The sequence below is a fragment of the Lissotriton helveticus genome, chromosome 9 (assembly GCF_964261635.1).
Source record: "Lissotriton helveticus chromosome 9, aLisHel1.1, whole genome shotgun sequence".
Classification (NCBI taxonomy): domain Eukaryota; kingdom Metazoa; phylum Chordata; class Amphibia; order Caudata; family Salamandridae; genus Lissotriton; species Lissotriton helveticus.
In genome coordinates, this window is record NC_136070.1 from 832,103,123 (window position 1) to 832,119,424 (window position 16,302).

At 46.7% G+C, this 16,302-nt stretch overlaps 1 protein-coding gene across 1 annotated transcript in view; it reads left to right on the top strand.

Moving 5' to 3' along the window:
- The window catches only part of ARHGAP35 (Rho GTPase activating protein 35), a 538,348-nt gene that overhangs the window by 434,114 nt on the left and 87,932 nt on the right, over window positions 1-16,302 (top strand). The window contains exon 3 of the mRNA XM_078661000.1: window positions 4,148-4,292. Coding sequence (XP_078517126.1) covers window positions 4,148-4,292 — 145 coding nt within the window. The remainder of the gene's footprint in view (window positions 1-4,147; window positions 4,293-16,302) is intronic.

Genomic DNA, 16,302 nt, shown 5'->3' on the forward strand with positions numbered 1-16,302 from the left:
TGTGTGAATAATTTAGTAAGAGCTCTTTGCATATGCTTCTCCCCACTGCCACTTATTTGTTACATATTGTGGAAGATGTACTGTTGAAACTAATTCATTTTGGTGCACCTTGGACTTGGTAACAGTGATATTCTCTGCTGCTAGAGATGTCAATTCACCTATATGAAAAACTTTTACTACGTCTAGATCAGTTCAGTCAGGAGCAAGGATTGTTACTACATACCACCCTTACCATGTTCAGCCTTGTAATTTGGCACCTGAGGTTCTTCAATTTGAAGACCTTGTATCACTTTAGAGGCCCAATTCTTGAAGGGCTAGGAAAGAACTTATGCCATCCAACGATAGCGTCTAAGACGACGACTTGTCACGTAAGGCTTTACAAGAGGCCCATTATATGAAGGGCAAGAATAGTAGACTTAGAATTGTATCCTTCTCTATATATGACGAAATATGTCACTATTACCTCGGAGATACACAATCAAGTGTTAAATGAACTTTTCAATTACATGATTTTTAAAGAACGCCTCAATACGGATTAAAACACGAGGGTTGTAGCCTAGTATAATGGAGCTGGTATCGACAAAGCGACTGGATGAGGACAGCTATATTAAAATAGTCTTGCACTAAAACTAGCATTTCTCCACGGCAAACACGATCTGTTCTGTGTACCCATATGTTGTTATATCATTAAGAGAATTAAGGAAAGTCTTGATAAAGATGGTTTAAACTGATGAATTCCATCGAAATGAGTCAACGCAAAGTTTTTTTACACAATTCGGTGGTTGACTGGCTCTACAGATACTTTCAAAATAATAGTGTATTGGGTTCCAGTCAATATTTTGTCCCTTTCACGAATGTGTTACAGTTTATAACAAATTGAACTGTCTGTTGTTTTACACTCGGGGGGGGGGCTTGATTTAGTTTTGTTAATAGATATTTTCAATTAAAGGGAACATTAAAGAATGCTTTCTTTGATTTATTTATCATATTATATTGATGATATACTAGATATCAATGTTTTAGATTTTACGATAGAATATATTTTTTATCTTTATTGTATAAATATTTTTAATAAAATGTGTATTGATTTCTACTTTTGGACAGTTTCTTTGAGCTTACTGTTTGGGCTTTACTGTTTGCTTATTTTCTATATCTGTTTGAATGACTCAAAATGAGAGAGTTGTGCGAAATTGTGTGTCTACAAAACCAAGGAGAAATCTAATTTTCACTTGTCAAAAAAAGAGAACACCAATCAATTAGTATTTAAAGTGTCTGACAAAGCTTTCCTGGAAATTTTTAAAGTGTAATACTGCCAACAATGCTTCGTTTTCTCTCTTGGACATCCCTGGACTATTATACCTATGTGTGTCACTGTGTCTCTGTTGAAAGGTAGTATCCCTTTTAGAAAATATCTCCCTCGTAAGAGTGAGCGAACTTTAAGCTTAATCAGTCAAAGGAATGTTTATGCAGGTACACAAAGACAAAGTTGTACTGTGCATACACCCGCTTTTGTTGCCAAAGGTGGTATTGTCCTTTCCTGATAATGGGTTCCTAGAGCTACCTTTTCCCCACATCTATAATCACTAGCAGAATGTAATGTGTGCAAAGTGCCATTATATAATTTGTGGTCTAGGGCCATTACAAAAACAAAAGCTTTTTTTTTCTTTTTTATAAAAAAAAAAAATTACAAATAATTCCAAATTTCATAAATATACATACAAAGTTAATATAAATGTCATGCTGTTACAATGGTGTATAACGTGTGGTTCCCTGCAAGATCATATGTTATTGGAAATCTTTGAATCAAAGTTGCTTAAAGAAAAAACTGAATTAATTTGTTTGAAGTCTTTATCCTTATTTAGGAAGACAGCTATTTTGATATCTATCCAGCATTTTGGCTTATTGCTCTCTGTAAACTCATCTCTTAGCTCAAGAAAGAGATGTGTTTTCAGTTCCCTGAACGTTTTATAAATGCATGCGGTATTCGAGTTGAGCCACTGGAGTTGTCATTGGGCGAGCATTCATGCAAGACTTTTATAATATTCTTGTACTGTAATGTGTGGGGTCTGGATTGGTCATCTATAATGAAGCATAGGATTCACCAGAGATTCTAACAGATTTGCTTATCTTTTAATGTTGCAAAATACCAGAACCAGAACTATCGCAAATATAATTTCTTGTGTTTGCAATAACAGCTTGTTCTTTAAGTTTAAGCGCTAGAATCTTACCAACCAATTCTCTGTACTCCAAACCTTTGAGTTTAAGTTTGCGACTAGGCCTAGTGATTTTAATCGTAGTTCGCATGAGAATCAGATTGCATGTTGCCAATATTTGTCTAGTTTAGCTACGTGAACACCTGTCCTCAAGCTTAATGAGCCAGGCGTAATCTCGAGTTGCAGTGGCATGGCACACAATACTATCTCTTTGCAGCGATCATGGTTATTCCTGTAAGTAGTATAACTGAGGATAGCCCCCTAAATACTACTTGAAATGCATCCCAGGCATTAGGTAGGGACCATGTTTCATTATTTTCTTGGATAACGTTCAGGATAGTTTTAAGGAAAGATGGCTAGAATGTTCTACAAGTGATAGACCAAATAGAAAACTAGGCATTATTAAGATGTGCAGTTAAGCCTGTCTGTATCTAATATACCACTAAAGAGCAAAGTATTACCCAATACAACATATGTGTATAGTAACCCTAGGTTGAAAACAGTCTGACACCAAATAATATCTATATGTAAATAGCCGTCATCTGCTGCAGAGTAATGGGTGTAACAAGTTTCCTTAACAATTGCACAACCGGATATTGGAGACCCATTGCCAAGGATGGTTAGGCAAGATGGATTGTTAAATGCACCTATATTTGTTAAGCGAAGGCAAAATATACCCCAAGTGTCTCACCTCGGGCACATTTGACTTGCAAGAATGATGCCCCAAAGGCATTCCTAGGAACCATTCCAACGACAGATATTTGTAATCTGTCACATGGCTATCCATCCAAGCACTCACTCAGTACTATTGTGAGGACATTCATGCCTGGCAAGAGGCATTAGTTGGGTAAACCCCATTAAAAACTTTGCTTCAGACGTCTTCTGCTTTTGCTCACAAGCAACCTCATGAGAGGTTTGGCTAAGTTTTTCAAGTCTGCACACTATATTGTTTGTAAATGTATTTGCCGCAAATGAAATGTTTTACTTAGCTGTAACACTCAGTATGAAGCTTGTAATGCTGTAGATCCATACGCGCTCTACCCACCTCCCCAGACTACATTCCCGTCAATATTTAGTGTGATATGCTAAAGTATATGCCTTCATATTATAATTTGTAAATCTTTTTCCAGTGCACACACAATTTTATTTTGTTAAGCCCATATACACCAAGTCATGGGGTAAGAACACCGAGAGACCGAGAGTGGCGTTTGTGCCCAGGTTCATTGTGGAAGGTATCAACGGTCATCTCTGAAACAAAACTCCTTTGTAGAAAAACTGAAACTTGTAATGTCCCAAGCCAAACAGTAGATGGCAGGAGTGCACAGCATGTGAAATTAGAGCATTAATACATGCAGAGTGTTAAAGATAAGTAACGCTTTTCTTTCTTCATTATCTCTGCTTGTATAGTGAGTGGGTTTCTACACTTGTATACTGTACAAGACAAACTTGGAATTTCTGTAGGATCTGATCTGCATGATTAACAGAAATTTTTTGAGTAAGTCAAGTGTTAAGAGGGTTCTAAATTTGGAGTGGGATTGTTCCATTGTTAGTCCGTTTCATTTTGTTGAGTCACTTTGTGTTGCGTCTTAGGGCCCAAAATTGCCAAATGCTTGTCACATAAGGTTTGCAGCATGATCCAAACAGATCGGTAGCCTAAGGGCACATAGGCAGAGGAACAAATTCAAAGCGTGTCACTGCAAAAAAGAAGCAGGGTAAGACAATGAAGTCCAAAATTAGAGCAGTGGATACATTGATCTATATTGCTTGTCTCTGAAAGAGCTGTCTGGTGGTGTAAAACCCAGTCAAAATAAATACTGAGTGGTGGAACGGAATCTAGAGAGTAGGTCTCGAATATGCATGCCTGAGATTTTATTTTGAGTATTAACTGTTCCTGATTCATGACCTTGACTCAGTTGCTGTGACTTTCCTTGCAGAGAAACAAGCCCAAACCTCGGCCTTCCATCACCAAGACAATGTGGGAAAGTAACTATTTTGGAGTGCCTTTGACGAGCGTGGTATCTCCAGACAGGCCAATTCCCGTTTTTATTGAGAGGTGCATTGACTACATTGAAAAGACAGGTAAGTGCTTTGCTTTCTGACCTAGTCTCTTTTCTGTAATATCTTTTTCTTTGCGCATGTGTCCATCTTTTGGTTCCTCGTGATCTACTTTTCCCCCCTTCCTTTCGAACACATGCATGTTTTTTATTATACCTGCTCTGCTATCCTATTCTGATTGTGAGCTTTGAACTCAAAAGTGAGCTTGGACAATTGCATTCGCAATCTCTACCTTAATGCCCCAGAAGAGGCTGAATAGATTGTTTAGGTCAGGCCCACCAGAGAGTACAGCTGTGTGGGTGTGAAATATATACCTGAAAGAAACACGTTAGTGATAGATTCCCTACCTTAGAATTACCCCCAGGCGTCCGACTGGATCCGGAAAGTTTTGTCAGCAGTACCCCTGCACGTTGGTAGGCATTGTCATGCGGCCCCCCGTACTTGGCTGGCATTGTAGTCGCCGAGATGATGCCGCTGGAGCTACTTAGACGCGCCCACGCGTGCTGAGGTCAGTTCTTTCTTTTTCTGCGCCAGCAAGCGCAGATCTGCCTGAGTTATTTTTGGGACTTTTGTCTCTGTTTTTGAGTCTCCTGGTGTATCGGGATGCCCGTTTTAAGTCTTGTGTGGCTTGTCCCCGCATGATGTCAGTGACGGACCAGCACCGTGAGTGTCTCTACTGCTTGGTGCGCGACCACGACTCCGAGTGGTTCCCCGATTGCCAGGCCATCACTCCGAAAACTTGCTGAAGGCCTGGGTGTCGGCGCCGCAAGGTTCAAGGTCCTGTCAGAGGTCGAGGGACTGGTCGCAAAACGCGGCCACCACCACCATCGTTTGTCGAAGTCATCGCACTCGGAGTCAAGTAAGGCGAAGCACAAGAAGTCGAAGAAGCGTGACATGGCTGCCGGTGCGGTTGGTGCTGCCTTTGTTGCTCCAGCAAAGCCTGCGCAGTTGCCGATGGCCTTCGGGTCCTTTGGCAACTCCGGCCCAGCTGCAGGACTTCCTGTCAGCCGTGGCCTGCCTTTTTGGCCCATCAGGCCCTGCCGGAACGCCTTCAGGCCCCGCGGGTCCAATGGGCGTCCTCGCTCTTCGTCGGCAGCTCCGGTCCGACATCGTCGGCAGCTCCTGCCTCGGCGCCGCAAGAAAGCCATGGATCCCATACGATGTCTGGTGGCCTCGTACGACCACAGTCTTAAAATTGAATCCCTTTGGGAAAAGATCATACCACACATATCAATGCTAATTACCACTGAATTTTATACCACCACACAAACCTGCGATGGCAAATAAATAAAAAATATAAATGTTTATTTCTTTTCAATAAAACATTAAAATCATGCTGGAAGCTATTCGCTCTGATAAAATCAGAATAAATCAATACAATATGTCACAATGTTCTTATCAAGTTAATTGCAAATGCTCTTTACTGACAGCAATACAAAAGATGGTAAAGTGCAACAAGGACAAATCATTTTCTCACATTATATGGGAGATATTCCATTATACAGAAACATATACATAAAAACAGAATTTAGATCAAAATTGACCAAGAAGCGACGCGTTTCGGTGGCAATAGCGGTCCAACCACCTTCTTCAGGCACAATAATCACAATTTTAAAAGAGTCCCAACACTTTCAATCTATTTAAAAAAAGGGGAGATGTGTTTATACATTCGAATATCATATCATTGTACACATTTCGTAATACATCTAGACAATAATAAACAAATACAATTAAGATTGTTGGCCATACACACTCTCTCAACCAGTGGTTTACGACGAGCCATTTTCAATTTGCCCTTCAAATGTAACCCCATTTACAGCGTGGGTCACAACCATATTATCTGCTGTTTTTTCTTCATGCAAATCGCACTGTGAGCAACCAATACCACACATTCTTTCACTCTAAACAGGGCACCCACCTCCGCTGATTTTTATTGTGCTTGGTAACTCCGGGATATAACCTCCTTTTGTGTGTTTCTGAATCCTCACAGGCTTAGATAAATATACGATTAATGTGGTACATTTTTCACCTACTTCATATCTTTCTAATCTCACTTGCACACCTGTTCATTCGTTCTTACAACCAAACGAGACACCTAATATCTGGTGTATCAATACCCACCTTCTATTAAATTATTATAAGTGCGTAGGAAGATGCTAATACAACAATCAGGGCCTCAACTCCATATCGTTGTCATCTATAAAGGAAAAATACAGCATGGGTAATCTACTTGGCCATACAAATAGAACTGTTCCGTTCTGATGGTTCATTTAACCTACCTAATAGCGACGCAGATGGTGAATTTCTATCCCTTTATCCATCCGCCTCCCTCTTTTCCGCCTGCCCGGCAGGTTGGGGAGGACGTGGAGGGCTGGCTGGTGTCTGTGGACTCTCTTGCAGCCTAGTGCGGGTTACACCTGGATGGGGAAGAGGATTTGGAGGATGCAGGTGAAATGGATTTTACTCCAGAACCTGGTTCACTGTCTCCTACCATCACTACGGAGGAGGGTGGCACATATTCTGTGGTGTTTTGTAGTGCATCCGAGGCGCTCCACTTCGAGCTCCCTACGGTGACCGTCAGGACTAACCTGACAAAAGTGCTCCGGCCTGCGCTTCCTCTAAGGAGCTGCTGCTGCCCTTAAATGACGCACTTTCAGACGTTGTTTTGGGCACCTGGTCCAGGCCCAACACAGGGGCTCCTGTGGATAAGAACGGGGCCCGATGTCATCACCCGGCCCTGGGCTACCCCATTTTCCTCTCCCAACACCCGACCCCTGAGAGCTTGGTTGTCCAAGCCTCTGCGTCCCCAAGCGTATTCCCTTCCGCACCTCCGGATAGGGAATCCAAGGAACTGGAACAGTTTGGAAAGAAACTGTTTACTTCTGCCAGTTCAGGGCTGCGGACTTTGAACACCGCATGCCTCTTGGGCTGTTATTGCCGAGTCGCTGGGCAGGGCGATTTCCACGATAGTGGCGCTATGTCGCCACAACTGGCTGAACACTCTGATGGACATGCCCCTTGATGGCACTAGGGAGTCAGTGCATTGGAGAGTTTTAAGGACTCATGGGATAGGTCCAAGTCCTTAGGCCTTTCGGCCACGCACACTCCTTCCGCTTCTGCTTTTCGCTCCTTTCGTGGCCAAGGAAGGGGCGCACAAACACTTTAGTTTCAGAGCCACAGGCCTGCGCAGCAACAGTCTCAGTGCAGCCGCGGATGTGGGACCTGGCGAGGTGGGTCACGGGGCCGGCGGGGGGGTTAGTCCATCACCTTCCCTGCCGCCACTGCCTCCAAACCTTCCTAGTCTGGTGTTTCAGGCCCACTAAATGCCAGTGGGTGGCAGGATTCGCCATTACATCCCCCACGGGCGCACCATCACTTCGGACAGGTGAGTTTTACTGATAGTCAGAAGGGTCCACTCCCTCCCCTTCGTTACTACACCTCCAGCCATGCCAACTCAGTCTGACCGCATGTCAGGCTATCACTTGGCACTTCACCAGGAAGTTACGCCCCTCTTGGCCAAGGGGGCCATCAAGCTTGTTCGGGTGCTAGAAGTAGGTTGTGGTTGTAACTCCCACTACTTCCTGGTTCCAAAGAAGGACAAGGGCCTGCGTCCTATCTTAGACCTTCAGAACGTCAATTGCTTCCTCCGGAAGGAGAAGAAGTTCAAGATGCTCACATTTGTTGGTAGCATTGGACTTGCAGGACGCTTATTTTCATATTCCTGTCCTGCTGGCCCACCTGTGTTACCAGTGGTTCACGGTAGGCCATGGGCATTTTCAGTTCACTCTGCTCCCTTTTGGCCTTACCAGCGCCCCTCGGGTGTTCTTGAAGGTGATGGCAGTGGTCCCAGCTCATATGCGCAGATCAGGTGTTTCAGTCTTTCCCTACCTTGACGACTGGCTGTTGAAGGCGGGTTCGCCCCAGGCAGTTGTCTCCCACCTCCAGACTACAGCCGACCTTTTGCTGGGGTTCTCATCAACGTGCCAAAGTCACACCTGATTCTGTCTCAGAAGCTCCTTTTCATCAGAGCAGTTCTGGACACAGCGCAGTTTTGGGTTTATCCTCCTGAACAGCGATTCCAGGACATTCGGGCTATGATTCCGATCTTTCGGCCCTTGTCCTGGGTTTCGTTCAGGATGACCTTGAGGCTGCTGGGCCTCCTGCATCCTGCTTACCTATCATGCCAGATGGCATATGCAGGCTCTGAAGTGGGACCTGAAGTTCCAGTAGGTGCAGCATCAAGGGGACCTGTGATTACGTCCAGATCTCGGAGGGCACTGCGCAACAGTTGCAGTGGTGGCTCACAAACCAACGTTGGGTCAGCGGCAGATCCCTCTCCCTTCCCCAACCGGAGCACACAGTGGTGACTGATGCATCCCTCCTGGGATGGGGCAGCCACATGGGAGAGGTGGAGATCAGAGGCCTCTGGTCTCCGGCGGAGTCCAGGCGCGATATCAACCTTCTGATCTCCGGGCGATCCTACTTGCACTGAGAGCATTCCTTCCCTCTTTCAAAGGGAGAGTAGTGCAGGTGTTCACAGACAACACTGCCATGTGGTATTGCAACAAGCATGGTGGGGTGGGGGCGTGGACCTTATGTCAGGAGGCTCTGCGTCTCTGGACATGGCTGGAACGTCAAGGCATTTCCTTGACTGTTCAACACTTGGCAGGTTCTTTGAACGCCAGGGTGGACCAACTCAACTGCAGGTGCATGATGGATCACAAATGGCATTTTCACTCGGAGGTGGCGCTAGGTCTCTTTCAGCAGTGGGGAGAGTTTTGGTTAGATCTATTCACCACCGAAGAGAATGCGCAATGTCATCACTTCTGCGTGTTGGAATTTCCAAGGCGGCACTCGCTCGGCGATGCTTTTAGTCACGAGTGGAGCTGCGGTCTATTGTACGCCTTTCCGCCTATACCACTTCTACCCAGAGTGCTGAAGATCATCAGGCGTGACTGGGCCCAAGTAATTCTTGTGGCCCCGGACTGGGCTCTAAGAGTTTGATATCCCGAGCCACTCAGTATGAGCATGGATCCCTCGATCCGACTGCCTCTTCGGGAAGATCTTCAGTTGCAGCAACAGGGGACGGTCCTCCACCCAAACCTGTCCAGCATCCACCTACATGCGTGGAGATAGAGCCACAACAATTGATTACTTTTGACTTGCCTCCTGAAGTCTGTGATGTCTTTCTGGCAGCCAGGCGTCCTTCCACTAAATCGGTATACGCCTGCAGGTGAAACAAATTTGTGGCATGGTGACCGCAAAGGCTGTGGATCCCCTTTCTGCCCCTCTTTCAGAAGTCCTTTAGTTCCTTCTTTCTCTGGCACAGCAGGGCTGCTCTGGGCACTATTAAGGGCTATCTTTCTGCATTGTCGGCCTTTCTCAGGCTCCCTGATCAGCCCTCTCTTTTCAAGTCCCCTGTTGTGAATAGATTTTTCAAAGGTATTACTCACCTTTTCCCTCCTATTCCGTTTGTGATGCCGCAGTGGGACTTGAATCTGGTTCTTACCTATTTGATGTGTGCTCCCTTTGAGCCGCTTCACAACTGTCCTCTTCGTTTACTGACTTTGAAGAATGCTTTCCATCATCTCTGCTAGGCGCAAGAGTGAGCTCCACGCTCTTTCCTGTAAGCCTCCTTTTCTGCCTGCTTCTTATTCATTGCCTTGTCTTTTCTATTGTCTCTTTCGCCTGGAGCGTTGCTAGTTCACTTGTCGCTTCATGTCTCACTTTTAAGGAGCTACTTTTTTATTTTTGTTTTAAACGCTCCATGATAGTGCACGCGTTAGTAGGGGGGTAATTGATATTCACCCACAATTTACTCCTTCCCAACCATGTCCCTTAATCTGTAAATTAATGTCCTGGAATATTTCATGTCTAGGGTGCAAAAAAGTATGACGAGCAGTGGCTCAACATAAAAAGGTCTGGTCATATTGTTTCACTACAAGAAACCTGGGATATGTCCGAATAGTTTGTTTTGGGTGGTTTTGCGTCTTTTTATAAAGCTCCTTCCCCTTCCTCTATAGGACGTGCTGAGGGAAGCCTGCTCACTTTGATATCACTTACAATGAGGAGCCTGTCTAGTCCATCCCCTCACTTGTTAGCAGTTGAACAAACTTTTCCTAAGCGTCTCACCTTGGTGGTAATCAATTTTTATAATTCCTTTTGTAGAAAACATGACACTGAGCACATAGCCGCATTGGGAGATTATAGCAGGTTAGGGAGGATAGTTGCTCCTATTTTTAATGTACATCGCTGCTCCTCGATCTGCACATTAGATAGGGGTTTTACGAATAGTTTGTCCCGCCAGCCCATTTCAAACACTCGGCCCAAGGCCACCTGCTAGAGAGCTTACTTGCTATTAATAACCTACATTGTCTTGAGCATACGAACGAGATAGATTCTGTACCTTCCTTTATTGGTAGGGGATGTGGCTCAATCCTAGATTATATTGTGATTTCTGCCCCTGTGCTCTTAAATATATTAAAAGTAAGCTCATTTTGGAGCAGCTATAGTGATCACAATCTAGTAATAACTGGGGTGCTGGTCTTGTGTGGAGGTGAGCTAAAGAGCGAGCCTCTCGAATATTGATTTTAATCCAACAGATCAGGGGCAAAATTAGGTGGGGAAGATAATGCCGAAGGTCTTTCTAAACCAGCGATACACAGGGGTGAAGAATACATCAAGCAGTGCCTTGACAATCGCACCGAGCCTGGTGTGGTAATAGAGGCCTTTGACAAGCTAGCACAGCGGATTGCAAAAAATCCCACAGGACGAGGAAGAGCTTGTGCCTTTAAGGGGGGAGGAAATGTTTTTGATGTAGATTTTTGTAAAACACACAAGGCGCTCTTAGTTGCATTAAAACACAAACCCAGGGAGGCAGAAACGATTAAAGCATGCAGAAAAGCATATAAACTGGCATTAAATAAAAGGAAAGATAAGATACAGGAACAGGCATGGGAGGATTTAAAACAGGCTAGTGTTCTGGCCAATAGCTCAACATTTTGGAAAATAGTAAATAATCCCTTTTTCCTTGACAATAATAACTCTTCGAGAATAGATTGTGTTATTCCCGCCGATAGATGGGTCTGCCATTTTGAGCTGACCTACAAAGGAGTGGACTCGGGAAAATATGGTACCCCTTGGAAATCCAGTGTTTTCGTATGTTTTGGGGTAGATGAAGTCAGAAAGCGATCATGGCCACTTCAGCTCGAAAAACCCTGGGTCCTAATGGGGATACCTTGCGATCTTTAAAAGGCTGATCCAGGGACAGGGGCAAAGATCCTAGTGAGGGTTTTTAATGCTGCAACAACGGTTGGCCCACCCCTCTCAGTCAACGGCGGTGATCCTACCTATTTTTAAAAAGAGTGCTAGGGACGATCCTGCTTGTTATCACCCAATCCCTTTACTAGATTTGGCAGCTAAAATTATGGGGAAGGTGATTTTAGATCGCCTAAGAACTTGGCTAGATGCTAGCAATGTGATATCAGTTCTGCAATATGGTTTTAGAAAAGGCATGGGGACAGTGGACCAGTATATGGACCTACTCATGATGATTAGCAAATACACGCTGGCCAAAAAGGGACATATGTACATGGCATTCATTCCCTGGTTAGGTTATATTTCTCAGCAGTTAGCTAATCTGGGGCGCCCAAGCTTTTAGGGCATCCCAGACAGTTGCATTGCAGAGAGCTGAAGGGTATTAATAGTTAATTTCTAACTAGGAGGAGGATGAAAAGGGAAAACAGTAAACTTACTGACCCCATGATCCGACAATATATGATATTAAGCCCTGGGATTTTAGATCAACCCTTCTGTTTTTTTATTAAAAACCCGCATCCTAGTTTTCTTTTAACTAGATTTAGGTTTAATTCTATTCATTGGTGTGTCTTAGTCCCTAAAGCCTTGCTTGTGTGATGACTTCTCGGACAAAGACTTATTGCACTTTGTTTTTCTGTGGTTTTTATAATGATCTCCGGACAAAATATATCCTGCCACCTTTAAAAAACTGCCATTTTGCACAAGTGAGACATGCTTTGATATATCTGCAAATGCTGTCCTCACCCTTGATATGTTATGGGGTTGCGAGTTGCATAGCAGGGGCTGTACGTCGAAGGAAAAACTTTGACTAGCCACCGAATCGGTATGAGAAATGAAAGTTTGTTTTAAGTGTTTTTTAATTTCGTGTTAGTACTGTATAAAATACACTTTATGTAGGTCTATGCTGGTACTTTTAAAATTGCTATTTTTGCACATTTGAGACCTGCTTTGATATATCTGTGAATGCTGTCCTCACACTCGACGTGTTATGGAGTTGTGAGTTTCTTAGCAGGGGACTCGTGCTGAAGGAAAACTTTGATTAGCCACTAAACTGGGACTAGTAATGTATTGTACAAAATGCATTTTATCTAGGATTTTGCTGGTGCTGTAGTCTTGCCATGATAAACCAAATGCACTTAAGGGCGAAGAAATTGTTTTATAGCATCTGTACATTTTTCTGTTTGTAAATGTGCTTTTATGGCCATAATGCACAAGTTACTACTTGTGTAACGATATATCTGTAAGAGACATTAGTTAGTGATAGATTCCTTACCTTAGAATATCCCCAGCTGTCAGACTGGATCCGGAAATTTTTGCGTAGCAATACTCTTGCGCGTCGGTAGGCGTCTTCTTCGGCTCCGCGTCCGTCGTGGGCGCCGTGATGACGTCGTCGGAGTACTTAGACGCCGCCTCCGCGTGCTGACGTCAGTTCTTAGACACAGCTTTTCCGCACCAGAAGCGCTGAGCCATGTTAAACACCAACACTGGTGCCATTGAAACTAGGGCCCTGAAAGGGGATGACCTTAACCCTAGATATCGGTTCGCCGAACGGGGAGGATGGGTGGGTCGGTAAGGAATCTATCACTAACTAATGTCTCTTACAGATATATTGTTACACAAGTAGTAACTTGTGCATCTGAAAGAGACACGTTAGTGATAGATTCCTTACCTTAGAAAAGATACCCCAGCAATACCAACCCCGGTGGTGGGTCTGCGAACCAATAATCACACCAGAAAGTCCTGGAGGACAGAACGGCCAAAGAAGCCATCCCTCCGGACTTGACTGTCCAGGCAATAGTGTCTTGCAAACGTGTGCAGCGAGGCCCACATAGCTGCCTGGCAAATGTCCTGCAAGGGCACGCCCAGGGCAGTGGTAGTCGCCGTGGCCCGAGTGGAATGAGCCCGTAATCCAACAGGGGGCTCATTTTAGCCAATGAGTAACATGCCTGGATACACAAGATGATCCACCGAGAGATGGTCCGCTTGTGCACCGCCTTTCCCTTCTTAGCGCCCACGTAACCAACAAAGAGTTGGTCATCCACCCGGAACTGGCGTGTGCGATCCAGATAGAAAGTGAGCGCACGTTTTGGGTCCAGATGGTGGAGCCGCTCTTCCTCTTTAGAGGGATGCGGTGGCGGAAAGAAGGTAGGCAAGGTGATAGACTGCCCGATGTGGAAGGCCGTGACAACCGTGGGCAGGAAAGATGGCCTAGTCCGCAACACAACCTTGTCCGGATGGACAGAAAGGAAAGGGTGTTTAGATGAAAGAGCCTGGAGCTCACTCACTCTCCTGGCAGAGGTGATGGCAACCAGTAAAGCAGTCTTCAGAGTAAGAAGGCGGAGAGGGCAGTTGTGAAGTGGCTCAAAGGGAGCGCACATCAGAAATGTAAGAACAAGGTTCAAGTCCCACTGAGGCATCACAAACGGAACAGGAGGGAACGTGTGTGTGATGCCCTTCAAAAACCTATTTACAATTGGAGACTTGAACAAAGAAGGTTGATCAGGCAGCCTCAGAAAGGCTGAAATGGCAGAAAGGTAGCCCTTGATAGTGCCCAGAGCAGAGCCCTGCTGGGCGAGAGAAAGAAGGAAGAGAAGAACCTCAGAGTGGATCCACAGCCTTTGCTGTGCACCATGCCACAAACTTATTCCACCTGCAGGCGTATACCTATTTTGTGGAGGGACGCCTGGCTGCCAGAATGACATTACAGACTTCAGGAGGCAAGTCAAATGGCCTCAACTGTCGCCGCTCAATCTCCAAGCATGGAGGTGGAGACTGGACAGGTTCGGCTGGAGGACCGTCCCCTGCTGCTGCGACAGAAGGTCCTCCTGAAGAGGCAGGCGAACCGGGGGATCGGCTGACATACTGAGTAGCTCGGGATACCAGTACCTTCGTGCCCAGTCCGGAGCCACAAGGATGACTTGTGCCCGGTCGCGCTTGATCTTCTTCACCACTCTGGGCAGAAGAGGTATAGGCGGAAAGGCGTACAACAGACCGCAACTCCACTCGCGACGAAAAGCGTCGCCGAGCGAGTGCCGCCTTGGAAATTCCAACGCGCAGAACTGATGATATTGCGCGTTCTCTTCGGTGGCGAATAGATCTAACCAAGGCTCTCCCCACTGCCGAAAGAGGCCTTGCGCCACGTCCGAGTTCAGACGCCATTCGTGATCCATCATGCACCGACGGCTGAGTTTGTCCGCCCTGGCGTTCAGAGAACCTGCCAGGTGTTGAACCACCAGGGTCACGCCCTGATGTTCCAGCCACTGCCAGAGCCTCCTGGCAAAGGGTCCACGACCCCACCCCGCCCTGTTTGTTGCAGTACCACATGGCCGTGGTGTTGTCCGTGAACACCTGCACTACACTCCCCCGGACAGAGGGGAGGAATGCCTTCAGTGCTAGACGAATCGCCCGCAGCTCCAAAAGGTTGATATGGAGCCGGGACTCCGCCGGAGACCAGAGGCCTCTGATCTCTGCCTCTCCCATGTGGCCTCCCCAGCCCTGGAGGGATGCGTCCGTCACAACTACGTGCTCCGGTTGGGGAAGGGAGAGGGATATGCCGCTGACCCAATCGCGGTCCTTGAGCCACCACTGCAGCTGTCTCGCAGTGCCCTCCGAGATAAGGACATGGTCGGAAAGGTTGCCCTGATGCTGGGCCCACTGAAACTTCAGGTCCCACTGCAGAGCCCGCATCCGCCATAGGGCGTGATACACCAGAAGGATGCAGGAGGCCATCAGCCCCAGAAGCCCCAGCATCAACCTGACCGAGACCCGGGATAAAGGCTGAAAGAGTGGAATCAGAGCCTGAATATCCCGAACCCGCTGCTCGGGAGGATAAGCCCGAAACTGCGCAGAGTCGAGAACCGCTCCGATGAAGAGGAGCTTCTGAGAGGGGCACAGGTGTGACTTCGGCACATTGATGGAGAACCCCAGCTGGTAAAGGAGGTCTGGCGTCGTCTGGAGGTGGCTGACGACTGTCTGGGGCGAGCCCGCCTTCAACAACCAGTCATCGAGGTAGGGGAAGACTGAAACCCCTAACCTGCGCAGATGAGCTGCGACCACCGCCATCACCTTTGTGAACACCCGTGGGGCGCTGGTAAGGCCGAAGGGGAGCACGGTAAACTGAAAGTGCTCGTGGCCAACCGTGAACCTCAGGTAGCGCCGGTGGGCCGGCAGGACGGGGATGTGGAAATAAGCGTCCTGCAAGTCCAACGCTACCATCCAGTCTTCTGGGTCCAGGGCAGCTAGGACCTGAGCCAGTGTCAGCATTTTGAACTTCTCCTTCCAGAGGAAGCCGTTGACGTTCCGTAGGTCCAAGATAGGGCGTAGGCCCCCTTTGCCCCTCTTGGGTACCAGAAAGTAGTGGGAGTAACAACCACACCCTACTTCTGGCCCAGGAACGCGCTCGATGGCCCCCTTGGCCAAGAGGGCCGTAACTTCCTCCTGCAGAAGCCGCAAATGATCCCCCGATACGCGATGGTATTGCGGTGGGCATGGCTGGAGGGGTCGTCTCGAAGGGGAGGAGTAGCCCCTTCGGACGATTTGCAGCACCCACCTGTCCGAAGTGACAATGCGCCAGTGGAGGAGGTGATGGCGAACCCTGCCCCCCACTGGCGACACATGGGCCTGAAAGCACGGACTAGGAGGGCTTTGAGGCGGATGCTGCGGGGGAAGGTGTGGACTGACCTCGCCGTTGTCCCCTACCGCCGCCACGGCGGTTTCC